The sequence below is a fragment of the Oryx dammah genome, unplaced genomic scaffold, assembly GCF_014754425.2.
Source record: "Oryx dammah isolate SB20612 unplaced genomic scaffold, SCBI_Odam_1.1 HiC_scaffold_29, whole genome shotgun sequence".
Taxonomy (NCBI): domain Eukaryota; kingdom Metazoa; phylum Chordata; class Mammalia; order Artiodactyla; family Bovidae; genus Oryx; species Oryx dammah.
The window spans coordinates 12,685,260-12,700,564 of record NW_024070213.1 but is presented as its reverse complement, the minus strand read 5'-3'; the positions used below and the strand labels follow the sequence as shown (position 1 = coordinate 12,700,564).

At 40.7% G+C, this 15,305-nt stretch overlaps 1 protein-coding gene across 1 annotated transcript in view; it reads right to left on the bottom strand.

Moving 5' to 3' along the window:
• KDM5A (lysine demethylase 5A) overlaps window positions 1-15,305 on the bottom strand; it is a 62,437-nt gene that overhangs the window by 14,582 nt on the left and 32,550 nt on the right. The window contains exons 18-24 of the mRNA XM_040233702.1: window positions 14,959-15,073; window positions 12,189-12,544; window positions 8,959-9,097; window positions 6,142-6,321; window positions 4,817-4,978; window positions 2,655-3,206; window positions 2,314-2,457 (exon numbers count right to left, since the gene is read on the bottom strand). Of these exons, the coding sequence (XP_040089636.1) occupies window positions 2,314-2,457; window positions 2,655-3,206; window positions 4,817-4,978; window positions 6,142-6,321; window positions 8,959-9,097; window positions 12,189-12,544; window positions 14,959-15,073 (1,648 nt within the window). The remainder of the gene's footprint in view (window positions 1-2,313; window positions 2,458-2,654; window positions 3,207-4,816; window positions 4,979-6,141; window positions 6,322-8,958; window positions 9,098-12,188; window positions 12,545-14,958; window positions 15,074-15,305) is intronic.

The following is a 15,305-nucleotide window of genomic DNA, read 5'->3' as shown; positions in this document are numbered from 1 at the left end:
AGCCACTCAAGTATTAACAAGGGTAGAAAAGAAGAAAAATCAAAGAATCCAAGTGCTTAACTTGCCATTCTATAAATTAAGCAATTCCTGGAATTAAAAAAAAAAAACTTCCTAGGAGATAACAGCTACTTCTATTTTATACCCTCCTTTCTGATGTGTGATTCTACACATGTATGCATTTGGAAAATATAAACTGTACTATGGATGAACAGTCTAGTAAAGGTAAACAATATGGTTTAAAAGGAAATAATCATATGAACATCTGAAAAAAATGTTATCCCAGACACAATCATACAAACCTGTAACAGACTCTCAGACTTTGTTTCATTAAATGTATTATTTTCCTGACTAATGAGTTCTCAGAATTGCTGCTCAGAGTATTTTTTGTGGTGATCACATGGTATGACATGCAAAATGAAGTAATCAAGCAATACAATGCACAAACCATCTGCTTTAAACATTTAAATGCTATGTTAACTAAGATCAAATGACTGATTTTCATTTTCTTTCTAATTACCTACTCTTCTTCCTAAAGCAGCAGGGGTTCTTCATATAGTGAAGATATTAAAATTAAGCTATTTTAAGGATAAATTCACAGTCACAATCAGGGAAGATCATACAAAGTGAAAAATCACCAAGTCAACTGCAAGTAAGTTGGCAAGTAAGATTTTCATTACACAGTAAGTGCTTTCTCTATAGGAAAACACTCAAGAGCACTTGAAATTTTTTTAGTACAAAATTTTGGAGCACTGATTTTTTTAGTACAAAGATACCAATGTCAAGGTAAATCTGACCTTGAATTACCACAAGTCTTACCACCATTCTTCTACTCTCCTAAGTTGTCAATACACTGCTAACATTATAACATCCATAATCTTATTTTCTACCCTGCCAACACCCCCTTCTAAGAGAGTGCAAGCTAAGAGCCCATATATACTTTGCAAACAAAGGACTACTCCATACAACCATATCAAACCACATTTCTGATCCCTAGCCCTGGAATCATTTAATACTTGCGATGTTTTGTCTTCATAGGCTACTGATCTGCTTCCAAGCAAAGTCCATCATGTTAGACAATTCCAGAGTACTGGTTGATACCTAACGTGCTAGAAAGATAACCCAGGTACTGAAGGTCTCTAAGCCAAAACTGCAAACAGGCAATTTTAGTATTAGCTAACTAACCTATACGTGCTGTGGGCAGCATCCCTTTCCAGCTGCTTCTGGTCATTTTACCAGCTTCATACATAAACAGTCATTAACTTCACATAGCCATTAACTTCAAGGATAACAATGTGCTTCGAATCTCATTTTAAATGCGAATTCAAATTTCAACTTTTCCCAAGTCTTTAATTCATATGATTTTTTTAAAACTCCCTCATTAAAACATCCCCTGGATCCATTTTTATCTTGAGAAAAATATTTTCCAGCAGGTAATTTACAGGCATCTATGATGGACGGTTTACCTTTATATCCTGGGAGTTCTAATGCTGACGCTATTTGTACTCTTAGAATGAGCTTACGTATCTGATATACATGCTGAGAAGACAAAGGAAAAGAATGCACCCTAATTTTTTCACACACCAGACTATGAATTCCCTGGCTATAGGCATAGATGCTGAACATTATCTCCACAAAGAAGAATACAAAACACATCAACGGATTCACTGTGGGCTGGCAGGGTCTCTGTCCAGATCACGACATTACTCGACAAAAGATGAACGTCTTGGCCCTGACAAAAAACAACAATAAAAAGCGAAGAGGACCCAACACAGAACCCTGCCAAAACCTCCCCTTCACCCTAGTGTGCTGTCACTATCAAAACAATCATACTGAGGGCAAATCCTTTGTTATGTGACTATAACTCCACAAATTCAAGTCATGGGCCCAAGTATAACGCATCCCTGAATATGATGTTCTATCCAGCACCAACCAGATGAGAGATCAGAGAAAAAGACCCAAAGCACAGCTAGAACGGGATTCTTAAAACCTAACTATACAGACTTAAACAATCCAAAGGAAAGAACACTGAAATCAGCCATGAAACCTTTCAGCAACTTAAACACACAATTTTTCCAGCCCCTCTCTGGAAAATATATACAGGCTTTTTAAAAACATACCATCCTTTATTAAAAAATGTAGCTTTACCAATCTGTGTTTTTTTAGAGTACAGAAAAAATACCATCACCGTAAACTCAGGATAGATATGACTAGCTTTCTCTTCCACTTTCAGGCCTTGAACATCAGTGTTCAACAGCTTTTTAAACAAACCCAGTGATCAAGTGATCAAACCCCCCAGCCCATCCCTGTAATTACCTTCATATCATAGCCATAGGTCTCCCGAATATCTTCATCAGAATCTGTCTCTTCATCGTCATAGTCCGCCGTTTGTCGAGGGGAGGAAGACACACTGCTCGCCACCCGATTGAAAGCAGACTGCTGGAAACTAGGCAAGTGTCCCTAAACAACGAGCAACCGGAGATGAAGAGGCACCAAATACACAAGTGTTAATGCATGCCTGAGTCCATCAAATTGTAATGAAGCAACTTACTGTTACTTTCCTAATACTGGTAAGAGATTTGATTTACTGCTTACACACTGACAGATATTACCCCATGAAATAGGGAAAAAAAGAAAAAAGAAAATTCTCAACTTGCCTGCAAATCTGGGTTGGCTGCGGCTTTCTGGAGTTCTGCACTGATGATCTTTTCGGTTTTCTCCCGAGCTGCCTGCTCCACCATCCGCTGGCTCAACACGGACAGCTTGGCCAGGGCAGAAGACAGCTCGTCCGTGGCCAGGGCTTGCCGGGCCCTGTCCTGCCAGCTCATGGCACGTTCTGTCAAACACTGAAGGGCCTCCCCCTCAGGCAGCCGCACCGGCAACTTTTGAAGGGACACCAGGAGGGACAGAATCGTCTCCAGCCGCGGCCTTCGAGACCGCATGCAGAGAGGACAAAGGAATTTTACTTCCTTAGCCTGCCAGCTGGACCCCTTCTTCTGGGAACTCGATTTAGGAAGAGGAACACAGCTGTTGTGAAACCAGTCTTTGCAGAGCTCACATTGGAGCATAAACCCACTTGCTGTCTTACGGCAAATGCAAAACTTGACGTCCTCTATCCGGTCCACCATGCTCATCTTGGCAAGGTTGGCTGCCCTGAGGGAATGCATGGCTTCCAGCTCCTTCTGCTCCCGCTCTTTGAAAACCGCCACCTGGGTACGACAAACATTTAACTGAAGGGAGTCACTGCAAAATGTTCTCAAAATACCAAATCTTCAAGGGTAGGGACCATTTCCACATTGCAGACTCATGTTGACAAAGCACTGTCTTTTTTTGGCCACACCTTGTAGTATGTGGGATCTTAGTTCCTCAACAAGGGATTGAACCCACAGCACCTCCATTGGAAGCACAGTATCTTAACCACTGGACCACCAGGGAAGTCCCAAGCACTGTCCTTAAAAAAAAAAAAAAAGCTATCGTTTCCTAAAATTTGGGGCAGCCTGACAGTTTCTATGCAAATACTCATCTGTGAAATAAGCAAACTGCTGTCATATATGACAACGTCCAGCAGTCGAGTAGTTAATTTTTTCATAAGGGGCAGGAGAAAGATGGGTTCAAGCCACCCTGGTTATCAGGCCTGGCTCTTGTACTTAACAAGACTCCTGGATCCAGGTTTTCTGAATCTCAGTTTTCCAAAAAATGAGAATATTAGTAACTTCACTTTGCTGTTTTAAGGATTAAATAAGATAACATGCGACAGTGCCTAACTTGGCGCCTGGCACAAGATAAACATTTCATCGGTACTGACTCCCTACCTCCTTCTAATTCATTCTCTGGGGGAAGTTCAATACAAATCAATTTTATTTCTTTCTTGGAATTTCTAGCTTATGGAGAAGAGTAACAAAGGCTGATGACTAATTATAGTAAGGTTTTAGGTAACTCATTTCAAAAAAATATATAAAAACAAAACTTAATTATCATTAATATTATCAGGGCTTTTTCTTTTTAAACTCTGTTAGCTCTGAAACAATTTTGAGGCAATTTCCAGTGCTATTTGTCTGGCAAGACTGACTCACTAGGCAGGCTAACAAGAAATTATTTCCATCAGCCTCAAAACAGGATCATTTGCAGGCAGGAACGGCCATATGAAGTCACTTAGTGAATGTGTTTCCCCACTATTACATATTGCCCAAGCTCATTTTTATTTTCTACTTCCTCAGGCTCCTTGTAATCATAACATATCCCTCCTACTCTACAATAAAACCCATAATTTTAATTATCTACAAACACTTTTTTGCATACTCACTATATTACTGAATGCTACCGAGAGAGGCAAAGACTGCAAACAGCAGCTGCAGTCAGTCAGCTGGTACCATTCCTTTCAAGAGCACAACAGCATTAAGCACCATTAAACACTCTAAAATCCTAGCCTGGTAATCCCATTACTAAGAGTCAAGTGTAGGAAAACAACCTGAAAAAAGGAAAACGCTAAGTCCACTTTGCTATTATCCATAATACTGAATACCAAGTAACAACAAAAATGATCAGTATCAGAAATGTGTTCAGTAAATTATGGACAATTTGATGGACTACTGGACAACTATTAAAACAACAATAAAGAGGGATATGGAAAGGGCAATTTTAGGGTGAGAGAACAGTTTTTATCCACTTTGACTCCAAATATTAAAAAGGTGTGAAATATGTACAACCATGAAGTCAAAGATGTACTATACAAAAATAAAAAGTTAGGAACATAAAAAAGTGACTGCTTCACAGAATGCTGCATTCACCAAGCAAATTCAAGAAGCACTCTGGCTCTCACCACTGTGGCTGCATCTCTGGTTTCCTCCAGTCCCTCCTCCAGGTCACTCAGAGGCTCAAGGTCCAGATCCTTTTCTTTTTCTTTTTCTATCAGTTCTTTTACTTTTTTCCTTCTATTTTTTCCACTCCCATAAATACCAATGTCAGTCCGGGGACTAAGCACCTACAAAAATAAAACCAAACATTGAGCTCTGGTTTTAAAAAATCTCAAAATTGAAAATAAAAGTCACCATTTATTGACCACTCACATGTCCCAGACACATTCTTAGAAACTTCACATGCATTATTGAATTCAAACTTCCCAACAAGCCTCCGAAGTAGGTGATATTATCTCCACAAACAAGGGGAACAGCTTCAGAAAGGCAACAAGTTGCCCACAGACACAGCCTTAACACCAGGAATCCATCCTCAAACATGAAACAATCTTATTCCCAAGTCTATGCTCTTAACTGTGTTCAAACTGTTCAACGTGAAAAGGGTAATGAGCATTTACATTTGTGCTTCTCACTATTTACAACTACCAAGACATGGAAGAAACCTAAGTGTCCACTGACAAGAGGAATGGATCCAGATGGGGTGCGTATATACAATGCAATACTACTCAGCTGCAAAAAAAGAATGAAATATGCCATTTGCAGCAATATAGATGGACCAAGAAATGATTATACTAAGTGAAGTAAGTCAGAACAACAAATATCATATGATATCACTTACATGTGGAATCTAAAAAAAGAAATACATATGAACTTATTAATAAAACAGAAGCAGCTTCACAGACATAAAAAACAAACATGGTTACGAAAGGGAAAAGGTGGGGAGAGGGATAAATTAGAAGTTTGTGGTTAACAGATATACAATACCTAGATAAAAAATAGATAAACAAGGCCCTACTGTATAGCACAGGGAACTATATTCAATACCTTGTAATAACCTATAATGGAAAAGAATCTGAAAAAGAAAATATGTATGTATAACTGAACCGCTTTGCTGTACATGAGAAACTAATACAACACTGTAAATCAACTGTATTTCAAGGTAAAAAAAAAATTATTTTTTAATTTGTGCTTCTGAGAATAAGATCTTTTGGTGATAAGAGTCCACGATAACAACAGGGATAAGATGCAGGCTGACACAGTGTAAGGTGAACTGGAAGTAAGTCTGTTCAAGGTTCCAGATTACTAGCCAACATCTGATACCACCCAGTAGGAATGAACTTGTATAACCACGACCAGATAAACTGACAACCACCCTTACCTTAGGTAATGAGTCACCTACTTCTGGGGAGGGCACTGAAGGGCACGCACATGAAAACACACCACTCCTCACCTGTAGCAGCGTGTGGCTGGAATTCTTCTTGAGAAAGGTCCTCCCTGTCCGTTCTCTCCAGGCCCGAGCTGCTGCCACTTGAGACTCCACCTGGGGCAGCGCATCAAGACGCACGGGGATAGGGCGGCCTTTAGCAGATAAGCTCTCCAGCTGCTCCAAGTAAGCATAATTGCTGCCACTCTGGGAAAGAGAAGTACAGCCTTACATAATCTGTCATCTCTCATGGAGTCTGGCAATACACTATTAGTAGATCTTATAAAGAGTTTAGTGCTAACCTTTTCCATTAACTATTAGTCTTTAAACCTAATTGTATCTCTTAACAGTCTTCCAATGTCCTTTAAAAAATGTTTGTATAAATTCATGTTGTCAAAGGTTTTTTAAAATGAATTAACAAGGGACCCAGTAAGATGTAAAAACTAGTTCAAAGGACAATCTAAAAACAAACATACAAATGCAATTAGGAATGAGGAAAAGTAAAAGTGAAGTCGCTCAGTTGTGTCCAACTCTTCGTGACCCCACGGACTGCAGGCTACCAGGCTCCCCCATCCATGAGATTTTCCAGGCAAGAATACTGGAGTGGGTTACCATTTCCTTCTCCAGGGCATCTTCCCGACCCAGGGATCGAACCCAGGTCTCCCGCATTGTAGGCAGATACTTTACCATCTGAGCCACCATGAAAGTCAGGAATGTGGAAAGGAATTTGCTAATAGATGGAAACAGGCATTTAATATCATCCAGGTCAATGGAATCACCTTTTCTACAGTGTGGAGAATAATTTGTTCCTTAGAAATCTGTTTTCCTACAGACTAATTCAGTCACATTACTATCGTTTTTAAATAACTGACAGTTGTAATGAGCATGGTAGAAGAAAAGTCTAAGGCACACACTCAGAGAATCAAATAAACCCAGGTGGTTTGCTAAACAACATCCACTACTCCACTGAAAGGACATGGTAGTCTCTTCTGCCTGTTTCAAAGTCTTTCAAAATTTTTCCAACTACTATAGAGCAGTATCTTAGTTCTGACAACTTTCTCCATTTACAGACAAGAGCAGATATTCTACTAATTAACAATGTGTCAGTATTTCCACTTAATGAATATAATCAGTTTTTAAACTCAAGAGTGCTTTAAATTTACTGACATTAAATAATTAAGTCATTACAGGAAATGGGAAGAGTTAGTCAGTAATCCATCCCAGGGTCCTGGCAAGAACATCAGAGTATCAGGTTGGCAGCCCACAGATGACAATCCAGAGTGATCCCTCAGATGGTACGACTCTCCAAGCTGACATACAGAACACCTTCTGGCTAGGCCAGGACACAGCCTCCTCCAGCCTGTGTACCCTGAAGGACAGCAGAAAATGTCCACCATTTCAGAGCCCCCAAGTCCATCCTCCCACCAAAGGGAAGAAACAGTCCTCGGAAAACCACAGCAGCTACCTCTACTTGCCAGCTCAGTTCTTCAATCATAAACAGCCAACTAAAGATTATCAGTCATCTGATAATTGCCTGAAACTGGTCAAAGATGAAACACAGGGGAGTACTGATGAAAACAAGTAATTTTAAAGCACAGAACAGAACAGAGTAGCAACTAAGCAGGTCCCAGAAAAACTCAACTGAAAAGAAAGCAAAACAGAAGTCATTAGACCATGACACCTCCTCTTTCTAAGGGCAGCAGCTGTTTAGTGGGAGAGCTGGTTTCCTTTCTTTCAGTCCAATCCTACAACATACTCACCACTGTAAACGCTGCAGTGCATGGTCTCTGCAGACCATTCAGAAGGAACCTTATGTATTCAGGCATACTTTCATCTCCAGCACTTAGTTCACTGTTTTGAGTTACGTATGTGTAATACATGTCTTTTCAACTAGAATGTGCCACTTTGAGGTCCGGGGTTGTATCTTTACACCCTTCTCTCCCATTCCTACTCCCAAACATCCAGATGAGTCCCCAAGAGTATTGTGGGGTTCAGTAAATGTCAGTTTCATTTTCTTTTCCTGCTACTTGTTTCAAAAGTAATTAGAGGACAGTGGGTGGGGGCTAAATTAGGAGTTTGGGATTAACATATACCCACTCCTGTACTTTCCTGGTGGTGCAGTGGGTTAAGAATCTGGCTGCCAATGCAGGGGACGTGGGTTCAATCCCTGGTCTGGGAGGATTCCACATGCCTGTGCACCACAACTACTGAGTCCACACACCCTAGAGTCCTTGCTCTGCAACAAGAGAAGCCACTGCAATGAAAAGCCCAAGCACAGCAGAAAGAGCAGCCCCCGCTTGCTGCAACTAGAGAAAGCCCGTGCAAAGCAACAAAGACCCATGACAGCAAAAAATAAACAAATTTTTAAAAAGTACACACTATATACATAAAATAGGTAAATAAGGGCCTACTGTATAGCACAGGGAACTATACTCTATCTTGTAGCAATCTGTAATAGAAAAGAATCTGAAAAATATTATATATATATTAAAAAAACTGAACCACTTTGCTGTACACTTAAAATAAGCACAACACTGTAAATTAATTATACTTCTATTTTTAAAAAAGTAACTCATGTACATGGCAAGAGAGTCAAATACAGCAGGAAATAAACTCCCTACTGCTAAGCATTAATTAAATGGCTAATTCTGTCATCTCTCACAGCAAGAAGTCAATAGAAACAAGTAATGTTTAAATAGGTAATACATATTTAAAAATAAAAATCAGATGAAAGAACAAGTGAATTTCAAGTACACAATTATTTCAGTACAGAATTAAAGGCTTCAAGGATTCAAGTGTGAGATGGCATTCCCTGAACGGTAGACAACTCAAGAGGTTCTTTACCTGAATAGCTTCCACTTTAGTTGTCCATTCTCGGGCCTTCTGTAAGGCTTCTTTCAGGGACAACACATTGGGCAGAAAGGCTGGAATGCTCTTAGCTTCATTCACGATGCTTTCTAAACTCGCCACACTGTGCCGAGGCCTTGATAAACATAAAAGCAGGGAGGATGCATGAGGATAAGTCAAACTACTACCAACACTTAAATAACACAACATGTAAAAGAACTTTCATACATGTGACTTAATTCTCACCATAAGCCTATGAGAGAGGCAAACACCTATTACCTTCATTTCCATTTTACAGGTAAGTTTAACTCAAGATCAATTACTTCCTCAAAGTCATTTAATGCAGTAAATGGCACACATGAAGCACTGACTCAGAATCAGTGTCAGATCCCGTGCTCTTTCCCACACTAAACTACCTGTGTATCAGTTTCTATAGGATCTGAAACTGTCAGAGATGCATAAGAGACAGCAATGTAGGAAGCAGTGGTCTAGAAATCCACTGATGTTGACATTTAATTCAACTATAAGCACTAAACACCTTGCTACACAAAGATGACTGAAATACAGACCTTATCCTAAGAAATATACTTGTACTAAGAACAAATGATTGTGGGTTCATTACTAGGGAAATAGTGATTAATCTGACCTGGGAGAGCTGAGAAGGGTTCTGAACTAGGCCTTAAATAAGTGTGATTTGGTCGTGTAAAGGATGAAAGGAAAAACATCAGGAATTTAATGAACAAAGATGTGGAGAAAACCTGAAGATGTTAAAACCAAGTTTAAGATAAGGGATAGTGAGAACGGGAGGCGGGATGGGAGTAACAGCAAGAAGGAGGGGAATCTGGCAGATAAGAAAGATGCAGATTAAGAGGTCTTCAGGGCTGTGAATTAAGGTCTATGTGAGCAATGGGAAACTACTGAGAGTGGGAACAGTTTGAGCACCCATGATCCCTACTATATGCCAAGCACTGGGCCATGTCCTTGGGACGATTAATGCATAAGATGATCTAGTCCTTGCCTTCATAAAACCTTTTAATCTTGGGGGAGGTGATTATCAATAAAACGTTACAATACACCATAATTACAATAATAAAGGAAAAGAAAGATGCTGTCAGAATATACAGTAGGGGGGACTTGGTTGACTTGGCAGTAAGGAAGGCTTCCTAGAAGTGACTTCTAAGCTGGCTTCTCCTTTTTGAATAGGAACTAGTCAGGAACGCCAGGACCAGGCCAGCGGACGGGTGGTGGAGGTACACCAACGTAGGTGGACGGGGGGAAAGGTGTTCCCCAGGGTTGGTGTGTGTGGGGGGTCATTATGTCTGGAACACAGAACACAAGAAAAAGAATGGCAAGGGGTCATGGTAGGTATTTAAGCAAGGGCCTAGATTACAAAAACTCAGGTTGAGGAAGTCTCAACTTCACCCTAGGGGGATTGGGAAACAGTGATGGGCTTTAAGCAGCGAAGTCAAACTGTCACTTCTGCACTTTAGGAAAATACTAATTTCACTGTGAAGAATGGATGACAGAGGGTTGAGATTATAGACAGAACCTGGTGCTGTGTGCTAAGTCAGCTGTAACAACAGCCCAAAGAAAAAGAATCAAAGAGAAAAACACCAAAGAAACAGCATCAGCAGGATTCGGGAGCTGAGTCTGAGGGGAAGGAAATGGGAGGGCAAGGGCCAACACTAATTTCCAGAGTTCTGGCTTGTTCAAATGAGTTAAAGAGGGTTTAATTCAAAGAAAACAGGAACAAAGGACGAGAACACAGGAAGCAGTGGATGAAGGTTATTTTGAATACGGGGAGTCTGAGGCACTTACAGGACATCCTCTGGAATTACTTAACAAGCAGATGATAACTACAGGTAAAAAAACAAACTTGTGTTCTAGATGAGGATTTGGAGTTAGTCTGCACAAAGATGGTAAATGGAGACAAGAAGTGAGATGAAATTTCCAAGGAAGGGTACAAAGTGAGCAGAAAAGCGGCCTAGGTCAGAATTCTGGGGAAAGCACTCTAAAAGAGGCAGAGAGGCCAAAACCAGGAGGATGATTATCTGGAAAGGAGCAGTCAGCAGCCAACCAGTGCTTAGGATGCAGAATGTTAAGGGTGCATTTCAGAAGAGCTTTGACAGGAGCTGGAAAACTGACTCCCTCAGTCCTCTCTACCAACTTCATTTTCTTCATGACACTAATTTGCTGAAACTCTGGGAAGATCTCCTGGACAAGGAAATGGCAACCCACTCCAGTATGCTTGCCTGGAGAATCCCATGGGAAGAGAAGCCTGGCAGGCTACATACAGTCCATGGGATCGCAAAGAGTCGGACAGGAGTGAATGACTAACACTTTCACTTTTCATTCACTGTTGGCCAATTTTAGAACAGACTTTCCTATCAAATGAATCGAAAATAAGTGACTGGCAAAGTAATTAAGCACACGGAAACTTTGGAATGAAGTAGAAAATGCTTTAAATTTGAGCTGTATTATTTAACAACTATGTGATCTCTGTAAGCATCCCAATTTCCTCATCCTCACAAAGGAAATTATATTAATATTAATCTTTGGTGAAAAAATACTTTCATACAGAACATGGAAGTCAAACTGACAGACGCCTGACTTCAATCTCACAAGTCTATTGGGTGCCGATGCTAACGCCTCTCATTCTCCTGCCTAACTCTCATCTCTCTCTACTTCCCCGCGTGAATCCCCTGCTGGGGTAAAATAAACACCACTCAGCTTCTGTCACCTGGGCACACACTGACACATTCCTTAAGCTGATCTTAGGACATGTCTCTTACCTCCCCTCCCATTTCAATCCCACTCATTCTTCAAGGCTTGACTTCCATTCTCCTCTTTCTCTCAAGCGTCTCTTCTAATTCTCTAAGCTACACTGACCTTTCCCCCTCTGATTCTAGCATTTTTCTGTTCCTCTCAGTTAACAACATACTGTAGCAGAGCTTTGTATTTCTTAGCTCCTAACTAGAGTAGCAGTAACGGTGAGGCTGTAAACAAAACACTGCTTTGTAACACTTACTAAAGTACTTAACAAAGGACTCTGCACACAGTGTGCTCACAAGATTTGAAACTGTCCATATACAGACCCATTTGATAACCTAGTGAGCACTTGGGGAAGGCACAAGACATTCAGCTCAACAGACCTTTATGTTCCTCCCCACTCTCTACTTTCCAACCTACATCTTAAAGAGGGGACAGTCACCAATAGATGTGTTCACCTTGCCTGTAGGCAGACCTTGGCCTTCTCTTCCCATCGCTCAGAGACTGTGAGGAGCTCCTGAAGCTCGGCCATCGCTTTCTCCACAGCATGGTGGGGTGCCAAGCCGACCCCAGAGTCTATCAACTTTTTCATGACATCCAAGGTGACCTGCTGAGGGTCCGACAGCGTCAGTCTTACTTCATCCAACCAGCGAGCTTGCTGAAGCTCTTGCTTTAGTCGAGCTAACTCCGGGAGCTCCACATACAGACTGGAGCCCATATCGATCAACATCTGGAGTTTGGACGAGTCTGGGGTCTCGTCCATCATGGCCTCCTGAGCACGCTCATGAAACTCCTCCACGTCATCAAGCAAATTCTGAAAAGGTCAAAGGAATAAAGAACAAACTTAGAAGATACAAAATGAGTATGGAATACGTATGGTTCTGGCAAACTACCAAATTCTAGACTATTTAATAATCTCACTATCATAGCACCAAACAGACATATGATAAAGACATAAATATGCTTCTCTGTAATTACTTACACACCCCTTTTCAATATGATTAAGTCACTTTATTTTTTGGGGCTCCAAAATCACTGCAGATGGTACCTGCAGCCTTGAAACTGAAAAATGCTTACTCCTTGGAAGGAAAGTTATGACCAACAGAGAGTATATTAAACAGCAGAGACATTACTTTGCCAACAAAGGTCCGTTCAGTCAAGGCTACGGTTTTTCCAGTAGTCATGTATGGATGTGAGAGTTGGCCTATAAAAAAAGAATGGATGCTTTTGAACCGTGATGTTGGAGAAGACTCTTGAGAGTCCCTTGGACTGCAAGGAGATCCAACCAGTCCATCTTAAGGAAATCAGTCCTGAATATTCATTGGAAGCTCTGATGTTGAAGCAGAAACTCCAATACTTTGGCCACATGATGCGAAGAGCTGACTCATTTGAAAAGACCCTGATGCCAGGAAAGACTGAAGCCAGGAGGAGAAGGGGACGACAGAGGATGAGATGGTTGGACGGCATCACCAACTCAATGGACATGAGTTTGAGTAAACCCTGGGAGTTGGTGATGGAGAGGGAGGCCTGGCGTGCTGCTGTCCATGGGGTCGTAAAGAATCAGTCATGACTGAGCAACTGAACTGGTCACTCAAAAATATTTCATGACTGCTGAGTTAGGTACAGGGACTAGTCTAGGCACACCGCATTAAACAAAAAATACAACATCCTTGTCTTCAAGGAACACATATTTTAATGTAAGTGGCCAGACACTGAAGACGTGAATTTAATGCTTCAGTTAGTTTTCAGTGCTATGAAAGTAGAACAGGGCAATTCAATACAAAAGTCATCAGAGGTGATGAGGTGGCAGGGAGGAGCATATTACTTCACAACGATGATCACAATCAAAACTACAATGAGGTACAGGAGGAACACTAGTTCAGGAAGGGCAAATAATAACTGCAAAAGCTTTTAAAGAGGAATGAGCTTGTGTCTTGGTCCAAAGTGGATGATGGATAGCAAAGTGGATACAGAAGATAAGTGGTTAAGGAATAAGCAGAGGTCAGATTACACAGTGCCATGTAGATTAATTACAATCACTTCGCATTTTACTCTGATGGCTTTGAGGAACCACGAGAGGATCTTAACCATGGGGAAAGTAATATGACTTGATTTCTATTTTACATAATCACTCTGGTTACTGCATGAAAAATGAACTGTTGGGAACAAGAGGATAAGAAGAGAGACCAGTTAAGGAGCTGCTGCAGTAATCTAAGGGACAGAGTCCCACAGTTTAGGGCATAATTTAAGTGATGGAGATGATGACTAGCAGTCGACTCTGGAAGACATTTTAGAGGCAATATAACAGCACTAGTTTTGAAACTGAATGTGGTAAATAAGGCGAATAAGGCAATTAAGGATTTTGATTCATCTAATCTAAAATGCCGTTCAGCCCACCACAGGCAAATAGAGTGGCTACAACTGGATGGACGAGTCTGCAGCAAAGAAGAAAGGCGGTCAGAGCTGGGCATCAACTGGATACAGGTGATATTTAATGTCACCGAGAAGACATCAGGACCTCGAGAAGAAAGGGCCAAGACTCCCAATATACTCCAAACACAGAAGCCAAGCTGAGGAGAAAACGAACAGCCTCCCTAAAGAGGAAGGAACTGTGAATCGTGAGGTAAGCACAGTGTTGTGTCAGATGTTTAGAAAAGAAAATCTCTCAGGAAGGAAAGCATGATCAATAATCAGAACACTCCTACAGCACGGGGTTCAGACAATACAACTGACGTTGATTTCACTGTCAATAACCTTGACAGAAACCATTTTAGTTACCCAGCTCTGGCCAAATCACAAAAAGACACCACAACTTATCAAAAGTTAACTATGCAGATTAATGTATCTGAGAGACACTTCTGAGATTTTACATATTCATTAAGCCATGATGGCCCTGGTAATTTCAGAGCCCTGCATTTTCAAAAGTTCACAGGCTAATAATTCACTGATACATTGATTCCTTTAACTAATTTTTTCCATTCAATTACATCTACGTTAAATGGAGGTTCTGGCCTAAAAGTAACAGAGAAAAAAAAGTATTTCTAAACTAGCCTTAGTTCCAGAATTTTAAAGGAGGAATTAAAGACTAAGAATGAAACCAAGAGAGTTCTTACTACCTACTTAAAAACCTTAAACAGCAGCACTTATTTGAGAAAAGAAACATACACAACAAAAAAACGAATCAAGACACACTATTCTTTTTACCCCAAAAAAAACGCGATACTCCACCTTTACTTGTCGAGCTTGGCTGATGACGCACGGAAGACTGAAGAGCTGCTGGACAAAGGCCTTCAACTCTTCAACCGTCAGTTTGGTCCGCGTCCTCCCACCGTCTGGGCTCTGCCTGGTGTCATACAATGTTGAGACATAAGTAAGAAAATTCAGTCACTCCAGCATTAAGGGGGTTTCTAGTCTCTTCAGAATTCTAACCCAAGAAATCCCAAAATACAAGTGTCTGAGGGATTTCACTTTCAAATGAGATTCTTAGCTCTTCAGTTAATGGCTCAAAGATTCAACTCTCTAAATTACAGTTCTTCCAACCTTACAAGTATTAAACATTTCAAACATTTAATAAA